This window comes from Pelodiscus sinensis, chromosome 2 (assembly GCF_049634645.1).
Source record: "Pelodiscus sinensis isolate JC-2024 chromosome 2, ASM4963464v1, whole genome shotgun sequence".
NCBI classification, from domain to species: Eukaryota; Metazoa; Chordata; order Testudines; family Trionychidae; genus Pelodiscus; species Pelodiscus sinensis.
This window is the reverse complement of record NC_134712.1, coordinates 110,429,486-110,447,426: the sequence shown is the minus strand read 5'-3', so window position 1 is coordinate 110,447,426 and position 17,941 is coordinate 110,429,486. Positions and strand designations below refer to the sequence as shown.

Here is a 17,941-nt window from a genome sequence, read left to right as displayed (position 1 = left end):
TCAAGCCCAGCCACAAGGCTGGGGCACTAGCTCCGACTGGGGAGTTGAAGAAAGCAAACTCACCTCCTCCCTCACACCTCGTGGAGCTACACTAGAGCTGCCCTTGCCTTGATGGGACTTCTCTGAGCTCCCAGTGAGATCACCTCTCCTGTTGCCACCATAATCTCTAATGATAACTGTGTTCTACTGGTAATATGAAACAACCAAGAGTGAGAGGCTTATGACTATGGGTAACAACTTTCACAGGATCTAGAATTAAACAAAGGACACACACAGATACAAACTCCCAAGTTCTATAAACTAAACAAGTGGGCTCTCCTACAGAGTCTTCACATTTTGTATTTAGTATAGCTGCAAGTGATCCTTAAGGTTTCTAAAACTGAAATATTAGGAAAACATATTTTCTCCTCTCCTTTCACTTTATTTACATTGTGATGCATCCTTTCTCTTCTGTCATTTAAAGATTGATCCTGCCAGCAATTAAACAACTGCATAAATTTACATAAACACATTGACCTCAAAGGGACTTATAGGAATAAAAACAATGAGTAGTGCAGCACCTTAGAGACTAACTATATATATATATATACACAGTATTATGAGCTTTTCTGTCCACAACCCACTTTTTCAGATGATCTTGAGTGGGGGGAAATGGCAAAGTCAGGCATGTGGTTAAACCAGGCTGAGGACTTGATCCTACAAAGTATCATGGATTTGATTAGACTTTACTTTTTAATTATATTTGTTCTGAAGAAGCATTGTTACAAATCTGTGGGCCTCTTCTTCAAATTACCCCGGGAATAACTCTTATTGAGGAGTAGTCCCACGGAGGCCAAGGGCTGCTGTTGTATGGGTGAGATATATTTAGTGGCTTCTTAAAGGCCAGCCCTACATGAGTTCTGTATTGCATAACCCTGCCCCCCTCAAGACTCAGCTAATCAAAACATCTGTGGCTGTACAGCTAATTGGAGATATTGGTTAATTCATTGCACACAGAGAGGGGAGAGCTACAATGACCCCTGCATATAACAATCCTGCAAGTCATAGATCACATCTTGCAGTGCTAGTGCAGCCTTTCTCTTCCCTTTCGCTGGGGGAAAAGGACCTGCCCCCCAATCAAGCACCCCTAGCGGGGAAAGGGGAAACACCCCCTCGGCTCCAATGCGTTCACTTCCCTCCCTGTGGGAATCACCCCGCACTGGAAGCTCTGTCTGACTCAATCTCCGTCTGCTGCTGCCAGCTCTCTGCGATGCAGATTTCCCCCAGCGGGCTCCCCGGGGTTCAGCCTCGCTGTCCCCCTTCCACGGCCAGCTGCCTGGGGCCGGGGTCGGGGCCGGGGCCCGTGCCTGTCCCGCTGGGGGAGCGCAAAGCGCCCCACCGGCTGGAGACACGCTCAGTAACCAGACGGGCTCTAGGTCCCCCCCCCGCTGCGGGGTCTCTAGGCTCCCCTTTCCCGCCTGGGTCCCTGGCCCAAGCCGAGCGGCCCCTTGGAGCGAGACAGGGGGCGCCCAGGGCGCCATAACCAGCTGCACCTGGGCAGTGAGAGGGCTGCCTGGCTTCTCATTAAGGTTGCAGCTGGGGGGCTCGTGGCCGCCTTTTCCCTTCCCCACGAACTTGAGCCATGGTGAAGGTGAGTGAGCGCTTGGGGTTGGGGCGCTCCTGCTTCTCTCCCACCCCCTGTAAGCTGCTTAGGACTAGTTTCCCCAGCTGATCTGTCTTACCCAATCCCCCCTTCCAAAGCAAGGGATAGCTGGCTCCCTGTTCTCTTTCCCTAGACTGTCCCTCTGCTTGGTCCCCTGGGGCAGGTACAGCGTAGTCTTGCTTCTCTCCCCCCAAATCTCCTCGGTGTAGCATGGTTTTAAGATCTGAGGTCTGTTCTTCATCATTCTCGAATCATACTCTTTCCCTGAGGCTCCCCCCCTTCCCTCCACAACCTACCAAGGTTCCCAATGGGTGTGATCTTTATTGTAGTTTCATCTGCAATTTTGTCCCCTGGCTCTCTTGGGCATTGATTTGCCATTTATTTATGACGGACTCATCAGAGACCCTCATGGGAAAGACCTCTCTGATCTAAACAAAAATATGATGCAGAAATCATGGTGTCAAAACCCAAACGTTTTGTTTTAATAAAATAGCCTATCCCTTCTGCCCCTGAATTTAAGTGCCTCTAGACTTTGAAACTAGAAGCCAAAAGCCTTTGTCTCTCTAAGAAAAATCAGGGAAATGAATTCCATAGCGCAGAGTTCTTCCTTGTTTATTCCTGCCTGGCTATTAAAATCTATCACTGAATTAGAGAGTCCCCACCTGCTCTGGTGATTGGGAGGGAGGAGAGAGGTCACTGGTATCCAGAGCTTGAGCCATTTTTACTTTCCTTTGGTGCCTCTGCAACAAACCTCTCCTTTATCTGATTATGAATCATGGGGGTAGGCTGGTAACTAGAGGAGCAGGCAGTGCTATTTTTTGCCTTCCACTGTTGTTTCCCTCCCTCTGTGTGCTATAATAATAATAAATAATACTGAAAAAGCCTAATTTATATTGTACAAAGGAAACATCACATATGCAAAGAGGGTTCTGTTAAGTTAGTGTGAGTCCGGCATTAGTTTTTAGAGAGGGCGGGGGGATTTGTTGCTGTAACAGGCACTGGAACTAACCTAGGTTAAATCTTAGCTAGTCAGTAGCATGGTAGTATATAGCAATACTGGGATTATTCCCTTGTAAGAGTGATCCTTCTCTAGAGCATTTTCACTTCTATGATGAATGGAGCTACCAATAAAGGATGGGGACATTAGAATGTCATTATGGCTGTACAGTTTCTTGAATGCTGCTAAGGATTAACTCAGTCGGTTAATTTAATCATATCACATCACAGAAACAATACTTCTTTAAGGAAGGCTCGTTTCTGGCTTTCATTTTTAAAGTAAGGTATCTGTTGCATTTAGAGCCAAATTTAAATATAGATTCATTCTGAAAATAAAAGTTTACCAATACTGTATTTGGGAAATGTAACTACAAAACTTAGGTTGGTTCTGTAAATAAACAATGAGATTTTTCTTCCACATACATAGGTTGTCTTTGTTTTGGTAAAATGTTACTGTTCCAACTACTATAATTTTTCTTCCTTATTATGGAAACTCTTATTGGTGAGCCTGAAGAGGGAATATTTGCATTTGAATATTTGATTATAAAACTGCACATTTGCAGAATGACCTCTAATGGAATGAAAACCTGGCTTGCCATATTTATAATTTTGTTTTGGTGATTTACTATTATTTCTAAGCAATGGTTGTTTGAAAAGTTGGGGAGCCCATTTGAAATATTGGTGTAAAAATAGCTGATCAAAAGAGATTTTGCTGACCAAGTACTTTTTTTCACCATTTAAAGGATGAAGAAAGTCAAGAACAAGGCAGTGAGATAAAGGCGAGCATGTTATCCAGAACAGAATATTATGTAAATACTTTTTAATAACCCCTTCAAACTGCTTCACCTTCTTTTGAATAGCCATTATTGACATAATTTTATATACATTAATTTTCAACATACTCTCGAGTTCCTAATTTAATGTGGCCAAACCAGTGAATACATAATTATATATATTTTCCATTATTAGTAAATGCCACAGAATATTTAGTAGGAGGGCTAATATGATATAAGCCAGGGATGGGAGACCTCGGGACTGGCTTCCTTGGATCCAGTCCCTGAGGCTCAAGATCTCTCCCACCACCTAGCATTAGGGACACCACATTGGCACTCTAACTCCAGCCCGCCCCTGCCCCCCCTGCTCCACCATGGGGATGAAGCACACAGTCTGCTAGCTTGGGCCCCCCTAGGGTCTGGTGTGTGAGGGGAATGTGGGGAGTATTTTTCTCCTTCTCAGTTGAGGGCCAGTCAATGAAGGTGTTTGGCTTGGGTGGGTTTTTTTGCTTCTCACTTGTGTGTGGCCCCTGACTGATTTTTCTGTGGGTCAGTGACTTCCAACGCAAAAAAGGTTCCCCACCCTAAAGCCAACTGTAACCCCTCATAGCATGACTGGATCTGTACTAGTGAGTCTCTCTGATGTGCTTAGATGGGGCTCTATATGGATTCAGATATGCCTAGAAAAGGCCCCTGAATCAGGATCAGGACCATATTCATCTAGATGAAAACAAATATACAGTACACAAATGGCCGATTTATATATAAACAATGTTTTTTGTAATGGCAGCAACAACCGTTAATGTTTATATATTACAGTATAGCAGTATTTACAAGTTAAGTAAGCAACTATCAACTTCATCTTTTGGTTAAAGCCTATGAAGATGTGATAAAATGAGTGGTGGAAGGGGAGCAGAACTATGAAATGGATGAGTTGGAGGGGAAAAATCCAAAAATCAGGCACTTTGGGGGTGTCTGAACTTGATGGCTCAAAACTGAAACATGCCAAATCACTAGCTGCTTTTGTAAATGTAGGTCCACATTTTTACACTCACAAATATAACAGGAAGTCACATACAAATTAAAAATATAATGGTCTAATTCTCATTCCAAGCACTGCAACAATTAAAGTGGGAAGATAAGCTGTGTTTATGCCTTTACAATTTATCGTTTATTTTTCATAAAGATTATTTTCAAAGTGACCATTCTTCATGTTTTCCCCCAGCTTGAAACACTCATAACTGATGCTTTTAAGGGAAAGGGATTTCAGAAAATAAATGAACTGTTTGAAGAAAAAGAAATTTACCCTCCTCAGAAATACAGCAAACAATTGTTTAACCAACTTGACAAAGTACTGAAAAAGGCAAGTAGCATAACTTATACTGTATCATTTTAAAACTCAAATTAAATAATTGCTATCTTAGACAATTACATTAGTAAAAATATGGTGAAAAATGTTTTATAGGAGTTGGACAAGAATGAATTCCAAAATGTTTCCTTATTGTTGAAATGCATTCAGATGTACTTTAAAAGTGATCCTCAAGAAGGGGCGAGCTTGTTTATTCAGCAAGGGCTGATACCAAAGATAAGTATAATATTCACATTTAGTTGCCTAATAAAATGTCTGAAACTTGTTCAGATGTATTTTCTTTTTTATAAAGAGAAGATATTAAAATGTGACTTCTTCGCTGTTCTGAAATCAAATCCCAGGTTCCCTTTTTAATGGATGGAATGAGCTAAGTCACCAGACTGAGTGGTCTTTTTAAAATTTCTGTGTGTCCAGTCTCAGTTCAATATTGTATTTGTTTTGTATTGCTTAGAATGACTTTAATAGAGTACTTAAACCAATCCTTATTTTTAAAATCATTATATACACAATGGAAGGAGAGGGTGAATTGAAACACAAGTCCAATCCATGAAGTAAAATATATTTTACAAGTTATGAATTTAAGTGATACAGGGGAAAAAACAGTAAGGCTACGTCTATACTGCAGTCTTCTTGCACAAGAACTATTTTATGCAAGAGTTCCTGTGCAAAAGGTCTTCTACAAGAGCACGTCCATACTGCCATGTGCTTTTGTGGAAGATATGTGCTTTTGTGCAAGAGCGTCCATGGCAATGTGGACGCTTTCTTGTGCAAGAATGCTCTGATGGCCATTTTAGCCATAGGGGTTTCTTGCACAAGAAATCCCTGTTGCCTGTCTACATTGCCTTCTTGTGGAAGAACTCTTGCACAAGAGGGCTTATTCCTCATGGGGAGAGGAATAACTCTTGTGCAAGAAGCCCTGTTTTCTGACGCTTTACTGTAAATTTACTTACACAAGTACACATGTGCAGTATAGACACTCTGCAAGTTTTTGTGCAAGAATAGTTGTTTTTGTGCACACAGCCTGCAGTGTAGACCTAACCTAAAAGTAAAACTGTCATCAGGAGGTCAGGATTTTCTAACATACAACTTTTATGAAGGCACCTCTTCCATACATTTTTTTTTTAATAAACAAAGATAGGAACCTAATCCTTTAATCCTATGATTGGCAAGCAGTGTTGATTTCATTATACTTCTGTTAATGAGAATACACTTGCAGGAGTAAGGGTCGCAGGATGAGCCTATAGTGATAGGCCATGAGAGAATCCACAGTACAATCTCTTCTAATGCTATTTTATTATTCTGCTTTCCATTACTGAAACAGTACCTGCAAATACAACTAGCAAAATGGAATCCCTTTCATGCAATATATACTGAATGTTCACCATTAACCAGGGACAGTCTGCATGTGAGATGAAATTTTCTCTCCTCACCCAATTCCTTTTAGGTCCTCTGGTATGAAACACACTGTGGCAAACTGCCCCACTTGCTTCTGCTAAGCCATTACAAACACGTACTACCAAACCTTTGCAGAAGCATTGATCTGCTCGTAACCTCTACCCTGATACTTGTCATATGGGTAATACAGTAAACTTCCGATAATACTTTAGGACCCAGGGGGTGCCGGATTATGAGATATGTCGGACTATTGGAAGGGAGGGCTATGAGGGTTCTGGGGTGGGGGGAGATTCCACCCCATATCCCTCATAGCCCCCCCTTCCGATAGTCTGGCTCTGCCCCAGGCGTCTCCGATTCAGCCGCTGCTGGTCAGTTTCAGCAGTGGCTGAATCGGGGATGCCTGTGGCAGAGCAGCTGAAGTGCTGCCAGGTTAGTCCGGTAGCGCCGTCCGTTGGCACTGTGGGACCAACCCGGCAGCACCCCAGCTACTCTTGGGGACGCCTGGGACAGAGTAGCTGGGGTGCTGCCGGGTTGGTACCGTAGCGCCACCCCTCGGCGCTGCGGGACCAACCCGGCAGCACCCCAGCTGCTCTGCCCCAGGTTTCCTCAAGTCAGCCGCTGCTGGTAAATTTTGTAGTGGGACCATAAAGGAAGAAAAAACATATGTTGCTGAAACAAGAAGCTGATGCACACTGTTAATTTTTTCTTAACTAATGGGTGCTAGTGCATGCACTATCCCAAAGTACTGCTAGATGGTGGGAGTCTATTAATTTCACTTGTATATCACTTTTAAATAAGAGTGGCACTGATAAGCTCAGTGATCAGGTGATCTTGTGTGTTTGTGTAATGTATTTAACTATTGACGCATAAATTTGAGGTGAAAATCCATCCAATTGAATCTTCAACTTTCCCTGGTTTATTATTTTATTTTTACATGGTATCTTGGTTTGAAAGAGCAAGAGAATTTCTGATCCTCATAGAGCCAGCACAGAATAAATCTTTGTTGAAGCTTGTTGAAGATTTTTTTGACTCTGCATTGGTAAGTTACACACACGCATTCAAAAATCAGTTTGCTTTCTTCTGTAAAAAACCTACCACTTACTTATGATCCGCGACTGCAACCATTTAAGATATTCAGGCTCCTAAATCTGTTAAAAGTTGCAATACTGAGCTAAGCAATGCCTAAATACCTTATACCTTTACAAATCTAGACCCCAGTCATGGATATAGTTGCAAGGGGACTGACAAGTCTCAGTGTGCCCCATGGCAGGGTGGGAGTGTGTCTCCATGCTCCTAGAAGGCGGGGCGGGGGGGGGGGGCTGAGGATGGTAGGGGCAGAACCAAGGGCAGCCAGCTCTCAGCGCTACCGGGGGCACATCACAGCCGGCTTTAGGCAACCTGGTCCCTTAGCGCTGACTAGAGGGCATGGTGCAGCAGATTGGCAGCGATTCACAGGGCTTGGGGCTACAGCTGCCACCAAGCAGCCAGAGCCCTGGGCCCCCTTGAATCGCTGGGCCTTGGGGCAATTTGTCCCCTTTGCCTTCTCCCTGCTTCCGTCCCTTCCCCACCAGTCAGCAGGCCTGTACAGCTGTATCAGTGTAACTCCATAATACAAACACTGTGTAGACTGGTGTGAAGTCTGTGCTAAAGGAGCATTCCTTCAAGCTAGTGAGTGCCGACCTCATAGAGGGGCAGTGCACAGTCTATTGGGTCTTTAAAAAGAGGAGAGTCAGTAACATTACAAATTGTATTGTACAAATGTGAACTGTCTGAACTATGGGTTTGCACTGGTACAGCTGTGGGAAGATAGTGGAAAGAAGTAAGAGCTTCAGTAAGCTTGCTTGAAATAGGTTCTAGGGCAACATGCTATGAAGGCAGTTCATATTTTTTTCAGAGCATGGCCATTGCAGAAAATAAAAATGAGAATATGCCTTTTATTTAAACAAAACAAACAAAGTTTTTATTTAAATAACTCAACAAGCGGTGGGAAAAAAGACCCCTCAAAGGAAACTTGGCAGCCTTTGGTTTAGTTTCTAGAGAGATATGTTTGATGTAAAGGACAGCTGAAGCTCAGAAAACAAACAGAAAAGCACACCAACACAGAATTTGCATTGTGGTTATATGCCTCTTTCTTGAAGGCTCCTCTCATGAATATGTTCCCAATGTGTAAGTGGAATTTAAAAGGTTATAATTGAGAGTGAGTATCTCCAATGTCCTTAGGCAGTTAAAGATGAAACTCTTAAAGTTGCCCCTTAAATACACATTAGAGTTGGATGTCTGTGGCTAATTTGGATTTTAATAAGTTTATGCTCATTTTTATGAACAGATAGTTTGCTCAAAAGGGCTATCAAATACTTGTATAGTAAGTTAAATGTTCATATGTTATCCCTTTAAACATACTTGATGTCTGGGAATTTTCTATTAATGGGGTTTTTAAGGAAAATGTAGAGCCTGTGAAATACCAAAATTTTAGTGGATTTTTTTATTTGCTGACATTCTTGTACCACTCCTCTCTCAGAAATTGAAAGAAAATATTTAATATCTGGCTGACTCAAAGTGAAACATTTCAGTTAGTCAAACGGAATTGAAATGGTGACCCAGGCTGCTGTAATGCCTCATGAGAACCGCAGTGAAGGTGACTCATGCCCCAAGCTTCCTCTCATGGTGCCACAATGGTCTCCACTTTTTTTCAACTCTCTAGCAGAGAAAGAGATTCTCATGACACAGTGAATAATGACAGATGTAGTCTGGCCATTCAGGCAGACAAATTAATCTCAATTAAGCCTAAACAAAATAGTTGAGCATTATCAAATAGAGTTTTCTGAACATTCCATTCCACACACAAAAAATTCACTTCGTATCCAATTTAGGACAAAAAATGCTGAAATATCAGTATTTTCTGTGAGTTAGAAATTTCAGTTGTCATTCTGCTTCAATTTCTTTTTTAATTGAAAATATGATTTAATACACTTTGGAGTACTTCTGCTATTGACTAGCCAGAAAAGTAGCTTTTATTTTATTGAGAATTGGAAAGTGGTTATATAAGCAATCTTGTAATATATGTGTATACAGAGGTGTAGCCATGTTAGCCTAACTTTTAAAAGATCATCTCCTCTGAAGAAGTGGGTTTAGTCCAAGAAAGCTCATGATTTTATATATTTATTTGTTAGTCTCTAAGGTGCCACAGGACTACTTGTTTTTATGTATATACAGAAAATTCCATACATTATTTTGTTGTACATGATTTGAGCTGTACAGTGAAATCTACATATTAAAACCTGATTTGAACATAATAAATGAGCAATTACCACATGCAGGTAATAATTGCTGAAGTATTCCTTTGATTAAGACCTTATAAAAGACATTATAAAATTTGGCAGAGCTAATTTGTCTTGTTCAGGCCACTAATAAACCCAGAAGTGTCACTGTATCCATAATTTATGCATGGTTGGGGTAAAGGAAACAAATATATTTAAAAAATAAAGATACATAATCCCATTCTGATTTCTTTTTCTTCCTATCTTCATTTTTGTTAGGTCAGTTCCTTGTGTTAGTTGATCTGTGTCATATATTCCAAGGCCAGAAAGGACTACTGTGATCTAGTCTAACCTTCTATACAATACAGGCCCTAGAACTTTCCCAAAATAATTCCCAAGCAGAACTTTTAGCATAAACACATCATCTTGGTTTTTAAAAATTGAGAGTGATGAACAAGCCACTGTGACCCTTGGTGAAATGTTCCAATAGTTACTCTGTGCTAAATACATATGCTTTGTTTCTGGTCTCAGTTTATCTAGCTTAAACTTCCAGCTATTGGATCATGTTATATTTTTCTCTGCTATATTCTAGAGCCCATAATTACATATTTGTTCCCCATATAAATACTTACAGACTCTTTGCATGTTACTCCTTAACCTTCTCTTTGTTAAATTAAATAGGTCGGCTTCTAGAATCTAATCCCTAGAGAGAGGACTATGCTTTGATAGAACACCCAGGGCTGGCCCATGTCAGCTGACTTAGACATGTGGGCCTTATTCAATGGGGTTCTAACACTGCAGATGTTTTAGAATGGATGTGTGCCCAGTTGCCCAAAGTCAAATATTTGTCCTGCAATTTTACAGTCCCGCAGTTTGAGCTCCATGAACCCAAGTTAACCGACACGGACCAACCATGAATATCTCATTACAATACAGACTTGCCCTACATAAAGCATGTTTTCTAATCTTTTAATCATTCTCATGGCTCTTCTTGGAATTCTTTCTAATTTATCAACATCCTTCTTGAATTGTGGACAACAGACCTGGATGCAGTATTCCAGCAGTGTTCCAGCAATGCTAAATACAGAGGTATAATAAAGTCTATACCCTTTCTCAAGAGTCCCTTATTTATGCATCCCAGGATTACATTAGCTCTTTTGGCCAGAGCATCAACGTGGGAGTTCATTTTCTGCTGATTATCCGCTATGCTCTCCCAATCTTCTTCAGAGACACAGCTTCCTGGACCATGCCTCCCATTCTGTAAAGATCGGTAAAGTTCTTTGCTTGTGGTGTATACATTTATTTTTGATCATATTAAAATGAATATTGTTTGCTTCCACCTAGTTTACTAAGTGATCCAGATGATTCTGAATCAGTGACCTACCCTCTTCATTACTTACCCTTGCTCAGTTTTTGGATTATTTGCATATTGTATAAACTATTTTTTCCCCACGATGCTGGTGGAAATGTTAAATACAGCAGGGCCAAGAACAGAGTCCTGCAGGATCCCACTAGAAACACGCTTGTTTGATGATTCCATGTCCACAGTTACATTTTGAGACCTATAATTTGGACCATTTTTAATCCATTTCATGTTAATTTTATATCATCCTAATTTTTAATCAAAATATCATGCAGCAACAACGTCTGTGCTTTACTTAAACTTCTGTATATTACATCAGCACTATTACCCTTATCAGCCAAACATGTAATCTCATTTTAAAAACATATGTATCTAGTCTGAGCGGTTCTATTCTCCATAAGCCTATGTTGATTGGCATGAATTACATTATTCTTCTAAAATTCTTTATCGAGTTCTGTATTGGTTGTTTCATTATTTTGCCCAGGCTCACAGACCTATAACCATTCAGGTCATTCCATTTACCCTTTTAAAATCGGCACAGTATTAGCTGCTTCCAGTTTTCTGGAGCTTCCTCAGTGCTCCAAGAATTATGGAAAATCAACATTAATGATAAAGTGAGCTGCTCAGCCAGCTTTTAAAATTCTTCAATGCAAGTTTTCTGGACTCACTGATTTTAAAGAAGTCTGTCTTCAGTAGTTTATGTTTAATGTCCTTCAGAGCTACTAGTGGAATGGAAAATGTGTTGCCATGATCCTAAATGGTATGATTATATTGCCTGTTTTCTCCCAAACGTGTTTCTCTTCTAGAACAAAATATTGAACATTTGGCCTTTTCTTAATTATTATAGACGATTCTATCATTTCAATCTAATAATAAACAGACACCTCTGTCAGGATTCTGGTTCTTCCTCATATATTTTTAAAACACCTTTTTATCACTGACTCCATTAGCCATTGATTTCTCCTTCTGTCCTTTGGGTTTCCTAACCAATTTCCTATAATTCCCAACATCTGTTTTATATTAATGACCCTGTTTCATCTTTCTTCCATTTGTCATATTATTTCTTTATAGAAGCTTTCTTTTCCCCTCTAAACAAGGTAAGTTTGACTTTCTAAAATACTTAAATTTCCCCTAGAACTTCAGATAGTCTTTTGATGTCAATATTTTGATATAACATTTAGCACTGTACTCTACATACATATCAGCCTATTGCAAGTTTCAATATGCTATGTATACAAATAGGTGGCACAAATAACTTTTCCACTATAGTCTATGTTTTTAAAGGAACCATGTCTAAGGGAATTAGGCATCTAAATTCTGTTGAAATTCATGAATGTATCCCTCTGCAAATCTCAATTTAAAGGTTGGTGGGTAGTTTTAATTAACATAACTGCAGCATCTGGATGTAAAATTGAAGTTCTATTCTTCTAAGGTGCTAAGCCATGTGAGGGTCTCAAATGCCTGTCAGGGAGGAGTAGTATGGTGAGGACTGCATAAAAACACACAGGCTGTGTTGACACTAGCGCAATTTTGGGCAAAAGCAGCCGCTCTTCTGCAAAAACTTGCTGCCTGTCTACACTGACCGCGTGTTCTTGCGCAAGTGAACTGACATTCTAATGTATGAAATCAGGGCTTCTTGCACCAGTACTCTGACACTCCTGCTCAGGAGTAAGCCCCTTTGTGCAACTGTTCTTGTGCAAGAGGTTAGTCTAGATAGGCAACATGAGTTTCTTGTGCAAGAAAGCCCTATGGTTAAAATGGTTATCAGAGCTTTCTTGCGCAAGAGAGCATCTACACTGGCAAGGATGCTCATACACAAAAGCACATCTCTTGCGCACAAGCACATGCTAGTGTAGACGCTCTCTTGCACAACTACTTTAACGCAAGAGCTCTTGCGCTAAAGAGTTTTTGCGCAAGATTACGCCAGTGTAGACGTAGCCAGACAGTTTTAAAGTGAACTACTATTATTATGGCATACCCTAGATCAGTGTTTCCCAAGTTTATTTGGCCACGGAATCCTTCTAAACTTGAAAGAATTTTGCGGAACTCCTTAATAACTGTCATTATATATTTGAAGCTGAAAAAGTAGACCACAAATAAGTAAGGATAATAATAAACAAATGCTAAATAAAGTCATGAGATCAACACAAATGAAAATTGTTTTCAATAAAATTAATAAAAGCTTAAATATATATTATTTTTTAAATAAAATGTTATTGTAATGGATTTTTCTCGCGGAACCCGTATTTTCACTTTGTGGAACCCCGGGGTTCTGTGGAACACCATTTGGGAAACACTGCCCTAGATAATCTAGATTCTCCCTTTCTTTTTTCATCAGGTCATTTGCAAATGTAACAGTGAAGGTCAGTGATTTACCAAATATCTATAAATCTATGCATGTGCTGTGTAATTTTTTTTAAAATGAGGGAAAATAGACGTTCCTTGGATAAAAAGTCATCCAAAGTTTGTTCTCTCTCTCATATTATATAACTACTTGTAAGAAATTTTCCTGGAGCATACAAATAAGTTTTAAATCCTTTTAGTAACTCTTGAGAGATACCAAAAATATGTAGCCTTCCTAGTGCTACATTTAAAATGAAATATTTTGTTTAAATTTTTTGGTAAGTATTTAGCTTTGTTACAAGGTAAATGGTACTATGGAACTGGATTTAGTGTATTAAAACCCCAAAACTGCCTCCCTACACCCCCAATAATATTTAAAATAAGCCCATTTGCCACTGAAATTGGGCACAAGTTTGATTAAAAACTTGTTTGAGTCTAGAAACTAGAATGCTATGTTAAGAATTGTAACAAAAACAATATGTATGGGCATGTCTATAAGAGAGAAGTTCTTTACTCCACTTTATAGCTTGCTATTTTTGAAGCAGAGAGGAGACAGCTCTTTTTCTTTTCTTTTCTTTTTTTAACATGGGGAAAGTAGACCTTACATGGATAAAAATGTGCTTTTGTAATAGCATGGTGTATGTACTTTCTGAACCAATTTAACTGTTTTTAGTAGAAATATGATATTTCTCCTGAAGCAGTTAAATTGGTACAACCCCTCTTGCATGGGTGAGTTGCAGCAATGTAAAGGTGACTTGCAGCAGAATAGCTTATTACCCTTACCATGTGGTTGAATCCCCTTTTATTCTAGTATGACCATAGTCACACTAGGAGGTTGTACTGTTTCAATTATACTGACGCAGTTAAAATTGTACAGTTTTGTGTGTAGAAAAGACTTCAGCCAGGTGAAACACTATAACTGTTCTTCATAGGTCAGAAACAGTTGCTGGAGTCATTCTTACCTGACCTAGGACATCTAGTGACTGATATAAATGTTGCCTGTCCCCTTCGGCAAGAGGTGAGATTCAAGTGGGAATGCAAACTATAAATGTATGCAAAATGTTAACAATAGAAATACATTTTAACGGCTGATGTCTCACTCTCTTTCATTCTGCCTCTTTTACTATCTTTCCCACTGCTTCTCTACCTCTCTGCAAAAAAGGCTTTGAGGACTCTGAACTCTATGCTGGACAGTGTGCCACGGGAGGAGCGAAGAAAATTTCCTACCTCTGAAGAGATGTGTTCACTTACGTAAGTATCCCTACAGTGACTTTAACATTTGTTGTGGAGAGAACAGCATTTAGTTACGGAGAGTAATGCATTTCAACAATCTGAGGCCATAATCTTTAAACAGATCCCATTTGGATAAAAGTTGCAAGCTTTTAGTTTTATTTTACCTATGGGAATTTAGTTAATGTTTTTGCTTTTGTTTAGTTTTATGGAAAAGTGTGTGTATCTATACGTATATATTTATTATCCAGGTGTTTTTAATTGATTAAAATGGAAGTCAAATATTAATGGATTATGTTGTTTCAGGAAAGATCTTGCAAAAACAATTCTGGAGGTTGGTGGTAAGAAACACTTAGCCATTATTTTCATTAACTGAAGCTCTTTCCCCTTAAAATCTTGTTAATGAATTGTTATTTGGTTATAATTCATATTGTATTTTGAACTTTTTAAACATGTTTATTGAGGAAAATAAAAAGTAAGATGGAATGCCTTTTAGGATAAATTCATTTTTGCACCAAAAAACTATTAATACTGCCTTAAAAAACCCCTCCAAAAACAAAAAAACCCCACTCATGTAATTACATGGTAGGAAAGGTTATGCTATGGTATAGAAAGTATACATCCAGTCAAAACGGAACTTGTGGTAGATAAGCTTCAGTGGGTTCTATTTTGTTCTGGTAGCCTGCTGCATGGTTAAGAAGCATGTTTACCCGTTAAACATTTTAAAATTAAACTCATAATTTTCATCTGTTTTGTCCAATATAATAGTTAGCTAGCTTTAACCAAATAAACAATGTTAATATCCTAGTCTCTCTCGTAACAGCGTTTTGAGGTATCTGTATCTGGAAGATGAAATAACAGCCATAGTAAGTTTATGGAGTGCTGAAGTCCTCTTCCTTTGTACTTCAGAAAGTTCATCCAGAGCCTCATGGACTTGAATTAACCATGCTCAATAATTAGTTGAATGAAATAAAATGACTACACGAGATCTCAAAATAACTTGTGACATTTTTGCATGATATTCTGGCTTCTGTCATCACTGAATCCAAGTACTATTGTCTTAGGATAAAACTTAGTGCACTTGGCTGATATTCAGTGAGCCATCATAATTAACCTTCTCTTTTTTGAGAGATGCTTCTATTGTATTTATCGCATGTAGATTATGACCTTCAGGTTGCTCTTTCGGAAGCACTGTGTAGGCTGATAACAAAAAAATGGAGGGATGAACTTGTTCACAACTGGTTTGAAGATGATTATCTTGCTGAAGCTTTCAAAGAAATAAAGGATAGAGAGTTTGAGACGGTAAGTGCCCTTATTTCGAAAACAAAACCTCACAGTTCTATATAGGGGTTAGTTTAATCTATAAAAAGTTTCTGACAATGTTGAAGAGATGTTTTCATGTCCTGATACAAAATCATAGAATACTAGGACTGGAAGGGACCTTGAGAGGTCATAGAGTCCAGTCACCTGCCCCCATGGCAGGACCCAGTACTGTCTAGACCATCCCTGACAGACATTTATCTAACCTACTCTTAAATATCTCCAGAGATGGGGATTCCACAACCTCCCTGGGCAATTTATTCCAGCATTTGCCTACCCTGACAGTTAGGAACTTTTTCCTAATGTCCAACCTAAACCTCCCTTGCTGCAGTTTAAGCCCATTGCTTCTTGTTCTATTCTCAGAGGCCAAGATGAACAAGTTTTCTCCCTCCTCTTTTTATAACACCCTTTTAGATACCTGAAAACGGCTATTATGTCCTCCCTGAATCTTCTCTTTTCTAAACTAAACAAACCCAGTTCTTTCAGCCTTCCTTCATAGGTCATGTTCTCTAGACCTTTAATCCTTCTTGTTGCTCTTCTCTGGACTCTCTCCAATTTCTCCCCATCTTTCTTGAAATGCTGTGCCCAGAACTGGACACAATACTCCAACTGAGGCCTAACCAGCGCAGAGTAGAACAGAAGAATGACTTCTCGTGTCTTGCTCACAACACACCTGTTAATGCATCCCAGAATTATGTTTGCTTTTTTTTGCAACAGCATCACACTGCTGACTCATATTCAGCTTGTGGTCTACTATAACCCCTATAATTGAACCAATTTCTTAACCAATGTTCCCTTTAAACTGAGCAGCTTCACAGGTGATTAATCAGCCCCACCCAGTCAGAGGCTCAGGGAGCTGACTGGGCGAAGCTGACTAATCACTTGTGAAACTATGCTGCTGACCAGTTTAGGGGGAACACTGATTGTAACCAACTATATTAACATACGGTATTTTTCAGTAAGCCAAATAAGGATGTGAGGAGTGTTTTTATATTGTTTTTTTAAAATGTTCATAATCTTAATGGTCAGGTACTTGTTCATAAGCTGATTTTTTTGGAAAAAATTCCAATGTAAAGAGCAGGAGTTGGCTTGTGAATGGGTACTTCATATTTTTTTCCATTGGGGGAGGTGTTAGCAATCTTCCTGCAGCTCCCATTGGCTAATGGACCCTTGCCCACTGGTCTGCTACCTTGGCTGCATGTAGCTCAGCCATACAGTCTGTCCTTCCTGCCTGCCACTGTGATCCTAGTGGTGACTGCAGGCATAGAGCATCTTAGCTCCCAGGCAATTGGAGCTGAACGGCTCTGTGCCTGCAGCCACTGCATCCCTCAGCCCACGCTGATGAGCTGGGTCTGGAAGTCTGTACACTGGAGTCAGCTTATAAATGGGTCACTGACTTTTTAACCCATTTTTTCAGTAAGTTTGGGGGTGTCAGCTTATGAACGAATGGGCTTATGTTCGAGTATACATGTACTTAAAATACTGATTACAAAATAGAACTAGTCAGTTGGAATAGAGGCTGAAAGAACAAGTGTGTTAGTTATGCTTTTCCTTGTTCTTTCACCATACTGTTTACACATCTGAATCACACACATTTAGCACCAGACTCTTACAACGCTACTTCTTAAGTAGCCCTATTACATGTAAGAGATGACTCACTATGAGTAAGGACAGCTGACTGAAGCCATTTGGCTCATGTCATCTGCTGTTTGATATGTCTTCTCAAGCCTACATCAAAATATTGCATCTTGCATTAAGCTTCTCCCTTTTTTTTCCTGTGCTCAGGACTTTTCCACATTCATTCTCTCATTCCAGAGACGCCTAACTTATTTATCACCAAAGCTTTACTTCAGAGCTAAAATGCCCTTTCCCAGCACTAGAAAGTGAATGTACTAAAGGCAGTTACAGTACAAAGAGGATTGACTATGCAAAGACATAAGTATTTGGGAATATTCTGCCAAAGCATATAATGCACCCCCAATTTGGTGAAATTGATTAATGCTAAAACCATAACAGTAGCATTTATTTCTGTAAAGAAAATTTGCTCAAATAGAACATGAGTGTAAATAATCAAAGAGAATTGCTTTTTGTGTGACAAGCAGTTTACTACTATGTAACAGCTCAAGGAAACTGAATGGAAACTTAATGTGATACTGGTACATATAATTTGGGTACAGAGGTTTTTCCTTATCATAAGGCCCAGTCTAACTCCCACTGTCTTCCCTGAAAACTAGACTAAACTCCAACTACTTT

General features: G+C 39.6%; 1 protein-coding gene across 1 annotated transcript in view; it reads left to right on the top strand.

The window, feature by feature from the left end:
* The first annotated feature begins 718 nt into the window (after window positions 1-718).
* Window positions 719-17,941, top strand: part of SYCP2L (synaptonemal complex protein 2 like) — a 66,924-nt gene continuing 49,701 nt past the window's right edge. Inside the window, exons 1-10 of the mRNA XM_075921262.1 lie at window positions 719-1,630; window positions 3,382-3,447; window positions 4,637-4,774; window positions 4,877-4,998; window positions 7,112-7,214; window positions 13,134-13,158; window positions 14,071-14,156; window positions 14,301-14,389; window positions 14,675-14,709; window positions 15,528-15,670. Of these exons, the coding sequence (XP_075777377.1) occupies window positions 1,622-1,630; window positions 3,382-3,447; window positions 4,637-4,774; window positions 4,877-4,998; window positions 7,112-7,214; window positions 13,134-13,158; window positions 14,071-14,156; window positions 14,301-14,389; window positions 14,675-14,709; window positions 15,528-15,670 (816 nt within the window). The 5' untranslated portion in view covers window positions 719-1,621. The remainder of the gene's footprint in view (window positions 1,631-3,381; window positions 3,448-4,636; window positions 4,775-4,876; window positions 4,999-7,111; window positions 7,215-13,133; window positions 13,159-14,070; window positions 14,157-14,300; window positions 14,390-14,674; window positions 14,710-15,527; window positions 15,671-17,941) is intronic.